Source organism: Anser brachyrhynchus, assembly GCF_964034855.1.
Source record: "Anser brachyrhynchus genome assembly, chromosome: 3".
Classification (NCBI taxonomy): Eukaryota; Metazoa; Chordata; class Aves; order Anseriformes; family Anatidae; genus Anser; species Anser brachyrhynchus.
This window is the reverse complement of record NC_137696.1, coordinates 90,388,226-90,405,890: the sequence shown is the minus strand read 5'-3', so window position 1 is coordinate 90,405,890 and position 17,665 is coordinate 90,388,226. Positions and strand designations below refer to the sequence as shown.

At 41.2% G+C, this 17,665-nt stretch overlaps 1 protein-coding gene and 1 long non-coding RNA gene across 4 annotated transcripts in view; both read left to right on the top strand.

The window, feature by feature from the left end:
- Positions 1-7,548: 7,548 nt before the first annotated feature.
- BCKDHB (branched chain keto acid dehydrogenase E1 subunit beta) overlaps positions 7,549-17,665 on the top strand; it is a 125,628-nt gene continuing 115,511 nt past the window's right edge. Inside the window, exons 1-3 of one of the 3 annotated variants that reach the window (XM_080584826.1) lie at positions 7,549-7,730; positions 10,312-10,389; positions 12,302-12,370. In XM_080584826.1, the coding sequence (XP_080440952.1) occupies positions 7,571-7,730; positions 10,312-10,389; positions 12,302-12,370 (307 nt within the window). In that variant the 5' untranslated portion in view covers positions 7,549-7,570. The remainder of the gene's footprint in view (positions 7,731-10,311; positions 10,390-12,301; positions 12,371-17,665) is intronic. The other 2 variants (XM_080584825.1, XM_080584824.1) reach the window with 2 other exon arrangements.
- On the top strand, positions 14,972-17,381 carry LOC308191913. Its single transcript, XR_013948386.1, has 2 exons — positions 14,972-15,205; positions 16,986-17,381. It is a non-coding gene; the product is annotated as an uncharacterized lncRNA (long non-coding RNA).

Sequence of the window (17,665 nt, the reverse complement as noted above, 5' to 3'; positions counted from 1 at the left end):
GAATCCTGTTTGACAGCTTTCTGAAGTCTGTATCTGTGAGAGCTACTTGAGAAGCAAAAGACTGGTTGTTGAAGATGACCCACTTCTCATGCGGACAGCCACGGTGGTGTGGTGACTGCGATGTGCACAGGCAGTAAGTATTTCTGCTTGAGGGGAAGCTGATTTTCTGCACTGCACATTAATACAACCTGTTGCCTGAGTCATCTCAGAGTATCAGCATTATTACTGGGCTGGGGGTTTTTAACTACTGAAGATTTCTGTTCAGATACGCAGTTTCCCACAGGACTGCCTGTGTCTGGCCTGGGCAGATGCATAGTGCCTGAAACTCCTCTTGCTGAAATACTCAGGCACTAAGATGAAAATTACTAAACACAAATTGAAGCAGACACATTGTAGACCTCACAAATGCTGAGATTACAGCTTGTGTGCTTACTGTCAGTTTTTGTAGGCAACTCTGGGGCTGAACTAAAGCAACAAAGAACTCCTGGCTTCCCAACGTGGTTGCTGGGGTCAGAAGAGACACCCGCAGGAGCTCTGCATTGCCACCACACACTTTTCTGTGAATAAAGGGTTTCAGTCTGTACTGTCACTCACTTCGGTTAAAACTGCATTGATCTGAATTCCTCTGCAGATCAAACAAGTCAATAGCAAGTCAACAAAATGTCTCTCGTGTGCTTTTCCTCTTTTCCAGTGTAAGCTTAACAAGCAGGTATAGCAACCTACATCTGTGTAGTATTTTCTGGAATTGTTACTTCTTACTTTGGCAATCAATTTGAAACATGAACTTATGGAAAAACCTACGCTGGGACTTTTCAGTTAAGCACATGTGACAGTCTGTGGCACAGTTTCTACCAAGAGCACAAGCAGAGTTTTAGGGAATAAGATAAATCTCTTAGGGACTGCTCCTGCCAGCGGGTTAAATCTGCATCTTTGGGAAATGCTGACCACAGACATCCCTGACTTCCATGATACCGCTAAGAGCAGAATTGGCCTCCTCTACATCAGTGAGCAAGTGAGAAATTAAGCAGCGAAGCTCTGCTCAGTGATTCCTGCTACCTACCCTCTCACCCTTGAAATCTAAACTGGAATCCACTTGGAATTCTCACACAGGGATTATAAAATCAGCAGCCATCTAGAGTTAGAGAAACAGAAGCCGCTGGCAGTATGAATTCCCGTCTTCTTACATCCGCCCATCTGTCTGTCAGCCTGGGTATCTAAACCCCATCACTCCAACCCTGCTCTATCTACACTATGTAAAAATCCTTTATTTCTACCTGGACCCCCACAAAATCCTATTCCTTTTCAACAGTTTAGAATCGCGGCTCCCAAAAACGAAATTAAGTTTCTTGCCTCTCACTAATGGCTGCTGCTGGAATTATCCTGGCCTAGGGGCTACCTTCAGCACTCACATTTAGCCTAACTAGATGTGGAAGTGGAGATTGGAAGTAGAGATAAAGCTATGATGAGATACTGCTTGTAGAGAACTCCCATTAGGGTGAACATGTCTTGGTTTTTCTCACTTGACAAAAGGCAGAGAAATTAAATATGAAACAGTCTTGGTGAAAGCAGTGAGCCCTGTTTGTAAGTAATTTAATAATTAACTAGACAGAGCTCTTGACAGTTCATAGCAGGGAGTAATTCTGATTCAAAAGGGTGGAGAGAACGGTCTGACAGAACTGCATTTCAACATATGTATTAAATTCCATCAAGTAAAACTTTATTGTTCTCTGCCACCTAATGGTGTTTGTGAAAAATTACAAATCAGTAAGACAACTCTCAAGTTGTGCTATTCCTAATAGACTTTAGTAAATTTATTTGAAGAAAGACCAAGGTTGTGGATAAAAATGTGAACTACTACAGTCCTTCAGGGAGGTCCAGGCTTTCTAATATAGTCTAAATTCTGTGTGTCAGTGAAGTTGTGCTTCTAAATTAGACTCCTACACTGCCTGTGGGTTCATGGACGGAGGCCAGGGTGCCTGCTAAGAGAGATTCTATTAATCTAACACAAGCTTAGGCAAAACAAAACTTAAGCAAAACATATACCTACTTAAGCAAGCCTGTATTTAAAAGTTAAAAATAATTAATGTATTTATTTATTTATTTTGAACGAGGCACAAAAATGTTGAACCAAACTTAGATTTAACCAGAACCACATGAATTGCACAAGTCAAAAAAGCATATATGAAGATATACGCTTTTAATGTTAAAAATAAAAGTGCATCTAGACATTTTTGCTGGGATGAAGAAAATAGATTGAGGGCAAAGGGAAAGATTTAGTACCACTACTAACTTCCTGGCTGCATGCAGGTGACTGCATTGGTGCAGACTCCAGTGCAACACTGATTGCAAGAGTAGAATCTGAATACTATTCAACACCACGAACCTTTGTAAATTAACCTAGAAAGAAAATGCCTAGATTGTCATGTAACTGCAAAGCTGGTGAAGCAAGAAGGGATAAGGACACAGATCGGAAAAAAAATCCACTTAGGCTGAATGTAGGAGAACTGACAGCTCAGTATGGGATTTTGCTTTCATAAAGTCAGTAGCGCAGGTGTCCCTGGAGTAGGATCTGTTGTTCTTGGGTAGCTTTGATTCCTCACACTCCGAATACAGTTCTGTTCCATCACCTCGTGTTTGAGAGCAATGAAATGTGGGCCTGGATGCTGCACTGACTCACACAATATAGCCTATCTGGCTATTGATACTGGTTCAACGAGTGGATAACTGATACATGGAAATGGATGTCTCTGCACTTAAAAGTCGAAATTGTACAACTGTATGGCAGGAGTAAGACTTTTACTTGTTTGGTTGCTGACAGAGTACAAATTCTGTACGTTCAGTTTGCAGAAGTTACTATGAACAGTGCAAGGTCAGTCTGTGGCAAGGTGAACCAAACCTCAAACGCGTATTTAAGCCTTGTGGAATGTGTTGCTTTGTACGCTGTTATCTCCAGCGCGGTATCTGCTGGTGGCAGACAGCAATACAGGGGAAAACTGTAGGAAACTCATGTGATCCCAACGTGACTTTAGACCACGTGACCATTATTTAAAGCCAACTAAACTGAATAAAACCATATCTTCTGACAAAAGGGCTGTGGATTTTCCTTTTGATTTCCTTTTGTAGCACACTTTTATCTTTACACGTGATGAGATAGGGCTTACTATTAATTATTATTATTCAAACCAGAACTAACATTATCAGTCTGAATGAAATAAGCAATTAGTCCTCTAATAAAAACAATAGCAGCAAAACTACGGAATTATGTTTAAGACTTCTCTATAGAGGAGAAATGCTTCATAAAGGCAGGACATTTATACAGACATGGGAACTGCACCGTGCTCTAGGGAAATGATGATGGAGAAACAGGGGGGCTTTGGCTCAGTGGGTTCCTGAACAAGTTGCTCCGTTGTACTTTTATTCTCCCTTTTTTAACTTCCACTGAACATGACCATACTATAACAAGCCGGTGCCAAAACTGACCAGTATACAGTAGCATCTTGTCACAAATATCAAACAGGCATTCTAGCACGTTTTGCATATGTTCTGTGAGATCTACGGTGCCTTCTACAAAGAAATCTGGATTTTATTTGAAGAACAGAAGTGACGACAATCCAGCATGCTCTCAGGTAAATTGTTCCTACTTTTAATTATCCTCAAGATAAAAATGTGCTCCTTATTTTTCAGGCAAAATGGATTTTATGCTGCTTTTTTGCGCTAGAATTATGAAGTGTCAACTATTAAAAACAATTTCCCTATACGGGTATTTCTAGATTGAGCCGCAGTAGCACAAAGAGCCAAATATGCTTTGTGATTTGAAAACACTTAAAACTGATTGAATTAAGTGGGGGAGAGTGGAATTCTCTTCTCATAATTATGAACACCAAAATATTTTATAAATAATGTTGAGTGATGTCTCTGCAGATAGTTCCTGCTTTTTCTAGCATTGCTTCACTTAGCATTAGGAATTACTGATATCATTTAAAAGTGAAATTGTCTTTAACTCTGGTGTGACCATTCTGTTGAATTCTAAAAATCTAAAAGCAACTGGGGTTCTGTACAGGCCTAATAACAAAAACAGACAGGCCAAAATCTACAGTTGGTCCTTTCCGTGGTATACTTTAGAAAACAGTTCCTGTTGTATGTACCCAAGAGAGGACTCCCTAATCAGCAAAATACCCTCTTTCTGTGAGTGAGGGACCAGGGTGAGGGGAGAAAACAGCTCCAAGGGACCAATAAATTACAGAAAAGGAATGATGAAGCTGATTATAATCAGGGTAGGAGGAAGAGAAAAAACAGCAAAGGATAAAACAGCAAGACAAAACTGGTCACTATCACCTCCTACAGGAGGAGGTGGATCAGCTCATTGACTGTTGGGCTAGTCATTTGAGACTTTGATGAACCACAAAGCAGTGAGGAAAACTGACAGCAAGACTATAGCATGACTGTTAGAATTTACAAGGTAAAAACAGTGAAACTATACCCAAAGTAATGCAGGAGAAATCACCTGGATTTCATCTACATCATCTGCAGATGTAAGTAATGTAAGTAAAACAATACACACTGGGAAATGTAAGAAGCTCAGAAGGAGTCTAAGATTCAGCTACCAGCTATTTTCAAATCTGGCGAGATTTTGTAGTAGAATGATAGACATGGGGCCATATGCTCACGTCAGAGTCCAATACTTGAAATTAGTTCACAATTAGATCCATGTCAATCCTAAATATCACCATGGATTTCAAAGACATTACCTCTGGATAATGCTGGCATAAACATGGGCATAATCTGGTCCATGTCAGTAGGGTCTGCAATCCCCATCAGATCCTCATTAATTGCTTTACGTGATTATCCAGAAATAATAGTAATGGCTGCCAGGGGTTTTTCAATGGCTGTCAACAACATGAAGGATACACATAATGACTAATATGCACAGATGGGGAAGGCAGTTGATTTCAGCTCTTAAAGTCCTTTGTATAGATTTAACCGAAGTGGCCCTAATTGAGTGAACAACTTCCAAATGAGAGAGCTCTCTTCAAAATGTAATTCAGGTTGCTGGAATATATCAGAAACAATGTGGATATTGTTATCACTCTATCAGAGCTGGAAAGTTGTGAACGCTAGGACTCATCTCTACTAACATACCGGTCAGCCAAAGTACATTGGGATAAAACCCTTTGATTGTCCATTTCCATTTCCAATACCAGTGCAGCTTCCTAAGGCCATGTGTGGACTAACTACCTTTTGTACTCAAAAGGCAGTAATAATTCAGGTAGCACTCACCTCAGAGTGTCGTAATTCAGAGTGTCATCTCTGGACACTTTTTTCTCTTTCATCTAGCTCTGAACAGCAGGTAAACAGGTCTTACTGGAGGTGTTTCTTTTTCCATCCTTCCGTTGTAAATGGTAGAATTTCCACTGGGCTGCAAAACCATTTCTTTTCTTTCCAAGTTCCACGTACCACCTGATGTGGGACACTGAACTAAGGCAGCAAGGAGTATCCTTTATCTGCCTGTGCTGAAAACTGAGGCATCTCCTGGAATATCTGACCAAGGTTATTGGTATGTTTTATAAATAATCATAATCATCATGAGAAACACTCATTGTACATACACCTAATAAACCTCATACTTTATAGTTTGAATGTAGCAATTCACAGATCTAGCGACTGACATAATAATAGATGATGATTTACAAGTAGGGTGTTTTTCTGTACTGTTTGTTCTCCATTTGGAAGTTTTTGCAGTTCTGGCCACAACAATGTGTAAATACAGCTAAATTCCTCCTATTAGAATACATTGCTTACTGAAAGAAACATATGCAATTCTTTGAATAATAAACTGGGCTATTCATAATTTCCTATTCTATTATCAGCCATACAAATAAATGGTTATATAACATTTGACAGCTATTACGCTTTTCATGTATTAAACTTTTTCAGGTATTTAACTTTTGCCTCCCCATGGAGTGAGAAGCAATTGCAACATCTGACATTTACTCCGCTTTTATTGGATTTTTTTTCTATTGTCTTTTAAAATTCTCATTAAGGTTTCATCAGTATTATGCCTCCATGGGATATACTGGGATATGTTAGAACTTGTTTGACCCCATGATCTCAAGGGCTTTGTCAACCGTCTCCAAGGATAAAGGGCATGTTAAAGAGTTCCTCAATTAGGAGTAAGATTTAGCCTTTCATCTTGCATAAACCCCAGCAATTAAGAAATTCAGGATAAACAGAAATATTTTTTTCACACAGCGCCTAGTGCAACAAAGGTCTTCACAAATGGTCCAGAGTTGGCAATGGGTTGGAAGTGAGCTGGAAAAAGCCACTATCTAAAGCCAAGTGAAACATGTTATAGCAGGTGGTAAACCTCACCGTGAGTGGGAATGAGGGGTGGTCGCTTTGGTAAGGAAAAATCAGGAAGAATGCTTTACAAAACCTGGCAAGAAAAATGTATGTGTAGGAAAGACCAAAGATAAATTAACTTCAATTGCTAAATAAATTGTCTTGAGTACTGTGTTCAGCTTTGGGCCTACAAGGACATTGAGGCCCTGGAGTGTGTCCAGAGCAGGGCTACGAAGCTGGTGAAGGGCCTGGAGCACAAGTCCTGTGAGGAGCGGCTGAGGGAACTTGTGTTGTTTGGTCTGGAGAAGAGGAGGCTCAGGGGAGACCTTATTGCTCTCTACAACTGCCTGAAAGGAAGGTGTGGGGAGCTGGGGGTCGGCCTCTTCTCACAGGTAACTAGTGACAGGACTAGAGGGAATGGCCTCAAGTTGTGCCAGGGGAGGTTCAAGTTGGAAACGAGGAGACATTTCTTCTCAGAAAGAGCAGTCAGGCATTGGGACGGGTTGCCCAGGGAGGTGGTGGAGTCACCGTCCCTGGGGGTGTTCAAGGAAAGGTTGGACATGGTGCTTAGGGACATGGTTTAGTGGGTGACATTGGTGGTAGGGGGATGGTTGGACCAGCTAATCTTGGAGGTCTTTTCCAACCTTAATGATTCTGTGTTTCATATGTATATTAATTATATATGTATGTTTAGCACTTGAAATTTATATATATGTATATATGTATATATTGGAATGTGTGTATATATAACGAAGGTTATGACCCAAGGGACTCTGGAAAAGGCAGCTCTGGGACACGATGAAGAATTAACCCCAATTAGTACGGGCAGAGGGAGTGGCTGGGCATGCAGCTGCCCCACGGCCAGCGGCTGGACGCTCAGCTCTCCCCGTTGGCCTCACGGGCCATACCCGGAGTCTGCCCGGATCCCTTTCCGCCACCCGTGAGGGACTCCCCGGCGGTGACACAGCGACCCTGGGCAGCCCCACAACGGTCACCGCAACCGCCCCGCCCAACGGCCGCCCCCCAGCCCCGCCCCTCCCGCACAGCCCCGCCCCCTCCCGGCTGGCCTCCTGCGCAGGCGCAGAAGCCCGTCACTCCCCCCTCCCCACCCACCGCAGAGCGGGCTCTGATTGGCCCTCCCCCCGCCGCTTCTGGCCAATCGGGACGCCCGCCGGGGACCCCGCCTCTTTAGAACGCGCGGCGCCGGCGGCGGCCCCCGGCGGCGGTGGCGATGGCGGCGGCGGGGCTGGCGCGGGCGCTGCGCGGGGCCGGGGCGGTGGCGGCGGGGCCGCGGGTTCGAGGCCGGCCCTGGAGCCTCCCGCTGCCGGCCGCGCCCCGCCGGCCCGCCGCGCACTTCGCCTTCCAGCCGGACCCGGCGCCCAGCGCCTACGGTGAGAGCGGGGCCGGGCCCGGGTCCTCCCCGCGGGCAGGGCTCCGCAGCACGGCCCGCCCCGCCGCCGCGGCTGGAGGGGGAGCGGCTGGGGCGCGGGGCTGGGTCGGCCCCGGGAGGAGGAGGCTGAGGGGAGGCCTCATGGCGGCCTGCAGCTCCCTCACGAGGGGAGCGGAGGGGCAGGCGCTGAGCTCTGCTCTCTGGGGACAGCGACAGGACCCGAGGGAACGGCATGGAGCTGGGACAGGGGAGGGTCAGGCTGGGGGTTAGGAAGAGGTTCTGCACCCAGAGGGTGCTCGGGCACCGGGACAGGCTCCCCAGGGCAGTGGGCACGGCACCGAGCCTGCCGGAGTTCAAGAAGCGCTTGCACAACGCCTTCAGTCGCGTGGTCTGATTTTTGGGTGGTCCTGTGTGGAGGCAGAGGTTGGACCCGCTGATCCTTGTGGGTCCCTTCCAGCTCGGGATATTCTGTGGTACCTCGGTGTCGCCACTCAGCGATTAATTCCAAGAAAGCTCTCAGCCGTTCCTCGTTAGGCACAGGCGTGCCAGATGTCACAGCAGTGCCTGCGCGCTGCCAGCTTCTGCCGAGGTCCCGGTGGAGAAGCCCTTGTGGGCAGGCCTGGTGCTAGTGCCGTTTGCAGAGAGCAAAACTGTGCCTGAAAACATGCTTTGAAATCCTGTGAAAAACACTGAAAGGGAAATAAAGAAATGCCAATACTTGTCTGGACATTAATGCTTCTCCAGCTCCACCGTTCACACCTGCAGGGCGCAATTACTGTCTCTGTCCCCACAAGGGCTGAAACAAAACTCTTTATTGTAAACAAGAACAGCAGGTCACAGCAGTCAGTGCCAGCAGGTTCTGACAGTGGTTGGAGTAATAGGCGTTTACTTGCATCAAATGCTGGAATGATTGTACCTTGGTAAAAGGACAACCTCAGCGCTTGTGTGGATGATGGGGAAAAGAGAGGAACAATTGCTGTTCACAGCTCTCCCTCTGCTGAATTTGTAAATGATGATCGCTTGTAGCTACCTCATGATTTGAATGGTTCCCATAATAATTTTTACAGTTTCCTCCTGTTAAAGGGCCATGTGTAACAAGTGAAGCTATCAAACATGGGAAAGCAGCTCCCTAGCTCTGCTGTGCCATGACCCAGCTCTTAAACAAAAAACCTGAATGTTACTTAACAATTTAAGAGCAGGGGAAACTGAGTGATGACCGAGAGATACTGTACCTACTGGAAACAGACTGTAGTTCGTTCTTTGTGATTTCTTACTCCTGGTTTTACATTTCTTTGGGGTTTTTACTCTTTCCTCACCTTAGCACCACCACCACCTTTTTTTTTTTCTGTTTGGCATGCTGTGTGTGCTGGTAGGCAATCCTCTCCTGGGCTGTGGCTCGTAATCGTGAGCTAGACAGAGGTTTTGTGAGTGAAAGAGCTACCAAACATCAGCAAGGGATTTCCTTCTTCACTCAGTTTCTGATAAGGCATCATTTTGTTTTATTGGAGAATCTGAGTTGGTCGCAGTAGCAGGGACTGGGCTATCGCTTTGTTCCATCTTTGTTTTAAGGCCCTTTCTTTCCTTGCAGCATTGCAGTGGAGAAGGGGACGTGCAGTAGATCTCAATACAGTGGACAAGTGCTTTCCTTTTACCCTTTTTAAGTATAGCTGTTCAGCATCCAGTTTTCCTCCTTACGTGGAGTTTGATCTGACACTTTCTATCTGCAGGCCAGAGAGGCAGGAGGTGTAGAAAACTTACGATAGTAGTAGGTATCAACAGTAAAGGCTGGAGCTTAAAAACAAATGCATCTAAGAGTGATAAAGAAAATTCGATGAGATCTGGTGAACCTCAGGAGAAAGTATGCCTATCCTCAAAACAATGCCTTACTATTTTTTTTTCCCTTTGAAAAATCGTTGTATTAATATTTCTTTGTAGTGCTTAGTCTGGAGGAGAGGAGGCTAAGGGGAGACCTTATTGCTCTCTACAGCTGCCTGAAAGGAAGGTGGGGGGAGCTGGGGGTCGGCCTCTTCTCGCAGATTACTAGTGATAGGACTAGAGGGAATGGCCTCAAGTTGCACCAGGGGAGGTTTAGGTTGGAAATGAGGAGACATTTCTTCTCAGAAAGAGCAGTCAGGCATTGGGACGGGTTGCCCAGGGAGGTGGTGGCGTCACCGTCCCTGGGGGTGTTCAAGGAAAGGTTGGACGTGGTGCTTAGGGACATGGTTCAGTGGGTGACATTGGTAGTAGGGGGGATGGTTGGACCAGATGATCTTGGAGGTCTCTTCCAACCTTAGTGATTCTGTGTTTGAATAAGCATTGCAAAGCTGCATCTGCAGCTATGAATATGGTGTTTGAAAACAGGCTGAGTAGAATTTTAGTCCTTGGGATTGCAAAGTATGCAGTGCTCAATCCCATCTATCCCATAATTTAAGTTTACTCAGCCAATGAGCCTTTGAGGTTCTCCTGACAGGGATCTTGTTTATGACTCTTGACTAAATTTTTAGTAAAGTTTTGTACCAGTGTCTTCTAACACATTTTGTGCTTTGAACCAATTACATATCTAAATAATTCCTTTCACACAGGGCAAACTCAAAAGATGAACCTCTTCCAGTCCATAACAAGTGCCTTGGATAATGCTTTAGCCAAAGATCCGACTGCAGGTATGTTGTACTCGTTAGTGTGTTTTGCTTTGTATAGATTGCATTTTGTTTTGCTTGTTTGTGCACACAATTAAATACATTTCTCCTAACCTTTAGAGCTTTTTAATAAGTTATTTCTACACTTTGATCTCAAACAAAACTTCAACATGTGTTGTTAGGGTTGAAAATACATAAATGAAATATTAACGCATTATTAATGGATTATGTGATCTAAGCTGTAGCTGTGTCTTCTCTATCAGCTGGTTGTATTTTGGTTGAAAGCTGGGACAGAAAGCTATGTTTCCTAACACACTTCTGGTGTTTAAGGGCAGCTTTAGCTGCAGCAGTAAGTAAAGGAGGTTTTTCTTATATAAGTCTTCATTTTTTAGTTCCTTCTACTGTCCATGCTCAAAAAGTGGTGCTCTTGAAAGACCACATATTCTTGCTCTGTCCATTCTCCGTTCTCTCCTTTCCTGCCCTCCAAAATTCCTTTCCAGCTTTACTGATTTCGGTTCATCATTGCACATAAGCGATGTAATATTTTCCAGTCTTTGACAGTCTGGGTAACCTATAATTTTAAAGAAGGTAGCTCATCGTGGTCTGATTAAAAAGGGTTATTCTAAACCCCTCGTCTTTTTATTTTTTATGCAAAACTATTTACTCTTAATTCTTACAGGTAACGGGAGGTCTGTTGCTTCTGTTGTCATCAACAAAGGTGTGGTGATGGCCAGATATTTAAAAGAGATTTTTAATGCCACAAACCCAGCTGCAAAATCTGTATGATCTTGTTGTGTCTGTTTGTTTATTCCTCCAGTGCATTAGTAACACTTTTTGGCACTGCTTAAACCACTGTTCGCTTTGAAGTCTGATTAATTGTCTAATCTGTTAGGACAAATTCCATCTTTTGTATCCAGTCTGTGCCTGTATACATTCCTTCTCAGTCTAGAGCTGTATTATATACGTCAGCTTTATTAAATTGGACTTAGACAACTGTAGGTAAATTGGTGCCAGGAACAGATTTTAGTGCCATTTCTGTAGTATCAACTATGTAAAGTGAGTAGAAAGTTACTCCAGCAGGAACCTAACCTTCAGCCTTTTAGTTGCTTTAAGGCCCCAGTCTTGCTACTCAGCGTTGCGGGGTTGGATCTGTGTAAAGCCCTTTTGCCAGACCATACTGGAATTCTGCAGTCCAGATCTATGAGCTGTCAAGTATTATCCTACTTACTAAATTAATCAGTGCTTCTTGCAGTAGAAAGCATGTCCTTCATATGGTTTTAGTTGTATGGGAATTGAGCAACTGTTGTCTAAGTAGTGGAAATCCTCGTGCTCGTGTAATCTGTCCAGAAAAGTATTTCAGTGGATGAAGAGAATGAGTAAGTCCACAGAAGTATGCTGATAGCTACATGAAATGGCATTTCTTTTTTTTTTTTTTTTTAGTACCAGCTGGCTTGATTTGTATTTTGAAGAACACTTCAATTTGACATTTTGCAAAACTTGACATTTTTCAAAACACTGTATTTACTGAAATCTGTGGATGAAGAATGTGTGTGTTTGCCAGTTGAAGCAGATCACGTAACTTTGGATACTTTTTCGTGGCTGAATGCTTCTTGGAATTGCTTGTATTAATTTAGATGATGTGATATTATAGAATATTTCAGAAAAATAAATAGATGGTTTAAATGAAACCCTAGTTGAATCAATCACGTTAATTCTGTTTTGAGACATAGCTGTGTTGCTTTACTAATTCCTCATTAGCCTTTGTTCTCTTTTTGTTACGGTTAGGCTGTACATGAGAAGAACTGAGATGTCAACATAAAATCTTGAAGTAGAATGGAGTGTTAGGTATTTCACATAAAAGCCTTTGAAACACGTTCATTAAAAATAAGATGCATTGGAGTCACATTAACCTTCCTCTACTGTTCTTATTTTTCAGTAATATTTGGTGAAGATGTGGCCTTTGGTGGAGTCTTCAGGTGTACGGTTGGCTTGCGAGACAAGTATGGTAAGCTAGCATTTAAATCTGACATTATTTACATACTAACATCTCTGTTCTTTTCTGCCCTGTATGGTTTATGGGATAAAAGATGAATATGTGGGAGAAAAGTCTTGTCAGTGAACTTTTGTGTCTATTTGCCCTTGAAAATATGTTTAGAATGTGTTATCATTTGTGTTATCATTTATGTAAGCTTTCAAAGTTACTGAACTTGCTGATGTAAATTAATTTGTTTTCAATTTCTTCAAATAACTTCATCAGTATAACTTCAAATTTTTAAATATTCATCATTTTGGCTCCGCTTAATTACTGTCATCAAATGAAAGCCTCTTAACAGCAATACACGGTGGTGCTTTTCAGTCCTATCAGTCAAGAACCAGGAAGGGATTACCTTAAAATTGGTTTAGACACTTTGTTAAATATAGCGTTGTCTAATATGCCTTGGAAATGCAGAAATACAACACAGTATAGAAACGTGTTCTATGCTTGTTCTTCATCTAGAATGCGATTGGTTTACATATTTGGGAACCTGTGAGAAGGCATTCAGAGAAATATTACAGCCTTTGCCTCAAAGTAATCTTAGAAGTAACCTTTGTCTGTCCACTAGGTAGGGAAAAACAGATTTGCAAAAGTACATGAAAATTAAATGATACTTAATTATCTCAGACCACAAACAGGTGAGGTGAGTTCAGTGGAAGAAAAAGAGTAGTTACTTGCAAAAACTTTATATTTTTTTAAAAAAAGGTTATTTTCTAAAGAAGTTTTAATTACGAAACTTCTTAGAATAGAGTAGTTCAGTTGGAAAGGACCTTCAGAGATCATCTAGTCCAACTGCATTTTAAAAACTTGCAGGAGTTTTCAATAATTGCTTGCATGATCTGTGATGTAAATTAATCCTTATATTGTGTTCATTTTGGAAGAAACTTTATTTCTGCTGTTTCTGGGGGACACTCTCCTACAGAAGAGTATCAGTGGTTCATAAGAAAGATGTGGGGGGAAAAAAAAGGTATGCTTCTGTTACAATATATGGTCTGAAAAAAAGTAAGTGCACAGTTCTTTTTGGATAGAGTCAGCCACCTAGTCCACAATCTGGAGGAATTTTCAAAGTACTGTTCTTCCCTTTCGTGTGGTTTCTAAGTACTCATTTCTCTACAAGAAGAACTGTTACTGCCCCAAAAAAGAACCAGTGTTCCACGTAAGGCATGCGAGGTGACACACAGTGATTTACAGGTCTTGGAAACTGGTTGCGGCTACAGTAACCTGCTGGCTTTTTATATGGGAATTGTCTTCCCCTGGGCCTTCAAACAGTTTGAAGGATGTTACAAAAATGTTAAGGTTTGGCAGTATAGCTTCTTTGAGGCACAAAAATGACTTGCAGCAAGTGATTACATCTATTTTAGTTTTTTCATCTGCTGAAGATGAATTACTGCTATCTTGGAGATCACAAGAAAGCAGCAGACTGAAGAAGGGAGAGGAGGAATACTATGCTTTTGAGAAATTTTAGAAACATAGCCCTATTTTGTCTTTTTGTTTCTCTGCTTCAATTACTATGTCGATGTTTTCTCACTCTATGCTTGTATATTAAAATGTTCATATAGTTTCAATCATACTTTTATTACTAAAGATGTTTAGAGTTTCATGTTGGAGTTAAGTTAGTTCTGTAACTCTGGTGGGATATGTTTACTCTGCTGACCAGACTTCATGTGAAAATGAAGTTCCTGAGACAGCAGTTGGTTTCTGTAAAAACAAGCAACAGAAAACTTTGTTTGGGAAGTAAGTAACAGGAGCAGATGGCTTCATAAGCAACATTCTAGTTTTTTAGTGAACATCCCCAGTTTAAAGTCACAAAGGAATAAACTTTATATTACCAGGGTGTTGCTTTGAGGGTGATTTTTTGGTTTTCTTTGATGTAAGAAAGTCTTGTAATATTGGAATGAAGGAAAGGCATTACTTCATTCCTGTAGCAGTGTTTTAACACCATGTGTTCAGATGTGCCAGTGCTGTTCACAGACTGACAGCCCCTGCCCCAGAGTGCAGGGGTGCTGTTGAGGTGGGTGCTGCAGAGAACCCTTTATAAAGGGTATTACAATAGTCTCAGCACATCAGCAGCCTAGCTAGAATCAAATTTGCTCTGTGGGCATAAAGTGAGGATTTTTAGTGAAATTTTTGTGAAAGATATTTGATACTTTGGGGATTTTTGAATGGAACTCCTTTAAAGCATGGGAGACAACATGAGAAATTGTAGAAGTACTTATATCAGCATTCAGAAATGCTAATATTGATGTTTGATCAGAAAAGGTGCTGATCTCTTCATAGTGAAAAAGATGATAGATTAGACGTGGAAGAACTAAGCTTATGTTCCATGTCACTGTATAATAAAATGGGTGGGTATATAAAGTGTTGGTGAAATCAAATTGACAAGTTGAGAAGCTGCCTCTTCAAATTCAATCAGACTGTTGCGAAGATTGTATTGCTACAGGAAAAGTGTCTTTGCTAAAAGAGAGAAATTTTAAAAGCTTTTTGACGTGTTCCTATCTTAAAAAAAAAAACGTTTCTCTTACACATTATATAAAGATCTTAAGATCCCTTTCTGTCTTGCAGATTCTAAGATTTAGGTCTTGCTGAGAAATGAACTGAAGATGTCGATAGTGATTGAGACAGAAGGTAGTGGAGAAGGCATGACAGGAGAAATAAATGAGTTCTTTATAATTCTTCTGATGAGGTACCCATAAGTACATGGTGGCAGTATCTGAACTACAAATTTGGATAGAGAGAGAAGTCTGAAGATAAGAGGTGAACTTAAGAATTGTCCGCGTAATGATAATTCAACTTTTTGTAAGGCAGGTAAGACGACACAAGAACTTTTGGCTTCTTCTCTAATAATGAAATCCTCTGGAAAACAGGCAGTGGCTGGAGAGGAAATGGCAAAGATGAACTACAGGACATACTGAAAATCTAGTTACTGTGCTTAGGAGAGCCAGGAAAGACTGAAAGCACAAAAATTGAAGGAATCCAAAACTTCAGCAGGAGTGTGGCTGTCTGTCAGCTTTGTCTTGGAGATAAAATAAGTTCCGGATGCAGTGCTTGTTTTATGCAGAAGCTAGTCTGAGTAAAATAAGGAGGAATTCCAGACAACTGATGAACAAGCAACCTCATGGATCTTGCCTGTACAATGCAGTTTACATACTTACTGGCTTTTCTTTCACCACCTACCTCGTGCATGTACCATCAACATAATAATAGGAGATGCAAGTGGCAAAACATGAGGTTGTCTCTTTATGTTGATATAAAATACGATGGAATTAATGTTCTTTTCTTTTTCAGAGTGTTTTTTGCAGTTTTGTAGATAATCCAAATCACTAGGTGGCAGTCTATGCCTATAAATACTCAGACTTTGATACAAATTAATAGTTCCTTTTAAAGCATATTTTAGACATAAATGTCTAATTATCATCTAATATTACAGTAGGGAGAATTTAGTGTATTAATACTCAGTTGTAGTACTATACAGGTGGTGCTTCCTATCCAGACTGTTACGCAAGTCTCTCTGGACAGGTAAAGAAGAGGAAAAAATTGCTTTTAGAATAAATTATCATCAAATCTAAAACTTTTTTTTTTTTTTTCCAGAAAAGCCATTTAAGCTCCGAGTATAGCGCTAATACAAACACGGCTAGAGGCCTGTGCTAACAAGCATAAGAAGTGCAGCTCATTGACTCTGTAAGGAAGTAAATCCTAGTTTTTGATCTGATAAATTTTTGACATGCTACGAGGAATTTTGTTTGAAATGGTTTAATTGAGGAATCATATGCAAACAAGTCAGCATGCAGGAGTTTCTTCTCTGCAATAGCTGTAACCTAGGATACTGTGTTTCTTCCTGTACATCTTATGCCAACATCTGAAATAGGCTGATTACAGATCTCTGGCATCGTTTGCAACTCATCATTCTTCTATGGATTTCAGTATGTTTTACATGAACCGAATGCTTAGAAGTCAGTTGCTGTGTAATCCTCTTTCCTGAAAACGAGTAGACATCTGATTTATTTATTTATTTTTTAATGTGGAAAGTTCATTTTGGAAAAGGGAAAAGAAATAGTCTTGTACAGTTTTTCTTTGGCCCTTCCCTTAGTTCTTTTGCACTGGATGGCATGCTCTGATTTCTTCTTTCCTTCCCCATCACCTCCTGCCAGGTTTTTGATTGTCAGCATTTTGCAGAGGTTGCACACTCTAACCTGCAGAATAGCTTTATTGAAAAAGTAACAAATGTCTGCTGCTCCATATTCCTGCTGTCTGGAGATGTTTCCTGTCTCTAGAGGAAAGATGTAAGCTATATGATTCATAGCTGGTTCCCTTGCCTACTGTATTTTTGTAGCCTCAGTAATGTGTGCAAACTTTTAAAATTGTTTTCTTTAAAGGGATGTACATTTGTTCTTTTGAATAAAATGTTATCTGAACGAAATAGCTGTACATTTGTCTTTGAGTCTGCAGATGGATTTGAAATAACGATTCTTGGACTGTAAATACATCATGTCTGGTTGCTCTGTTTGAAGTGTGAAATAGAATTGCAGCATGTAAAGATCAGTATATTAACTCTTTCCCTTGTTCATTCCACATTACAAAAATACAGAACAGATCAGAGGTGAAGAAATGAAAGGAAAAAATGGAGAAAGTGGACAGAAGTAAAGACTGATAAGCAAGAATAGCAGAAATAGAGATTGGCAAGACATGCTACTCATAAGAACGCCAGAGCAGTCTAAATGGAAACTCCAAAGAAAGGTCCACTTAGCCTAATGTGGCCCAAAATGAAGATTTTGGAAAGTTCATGTAACCAGAGGAAGTATAGTGTTGAAATGTAATTATTTCATTGACCTATTCGAGCATATAGACTTGTTTTATAAATAATCCTTTTATGTTTTATTATACTGATGCATCTGTAAGTGCAAATAAAGTTTGTAGAATTTTTTCATCCAAACCAGGCTTAAAAAATAAAATAGCGTGAAGTGAATAGGAAAAAGATTGTAAACAGTGATTTGTGTCTTTTTAATTTGTCCAGGGTATTTTCTTTCAAATTGGAAAATTGCAGAAGAAAAATAAAATCAAGAAAAGAAATAGTACTCGTATTGAATCCCGTGGGCGCAGGGGGAGTTGAATCAAAGATTTCCCCTGTGGAAAATTTCAAACACATCAAACAACAAGTGACTTAACTGCATATGAAACCACAGTTATAGAAAGAAAATAACATCCTTATGTGAGGATGACCTAGCCACATCATTCGTAATCGGCTGGATGCTTTAAAAATGATTTTAT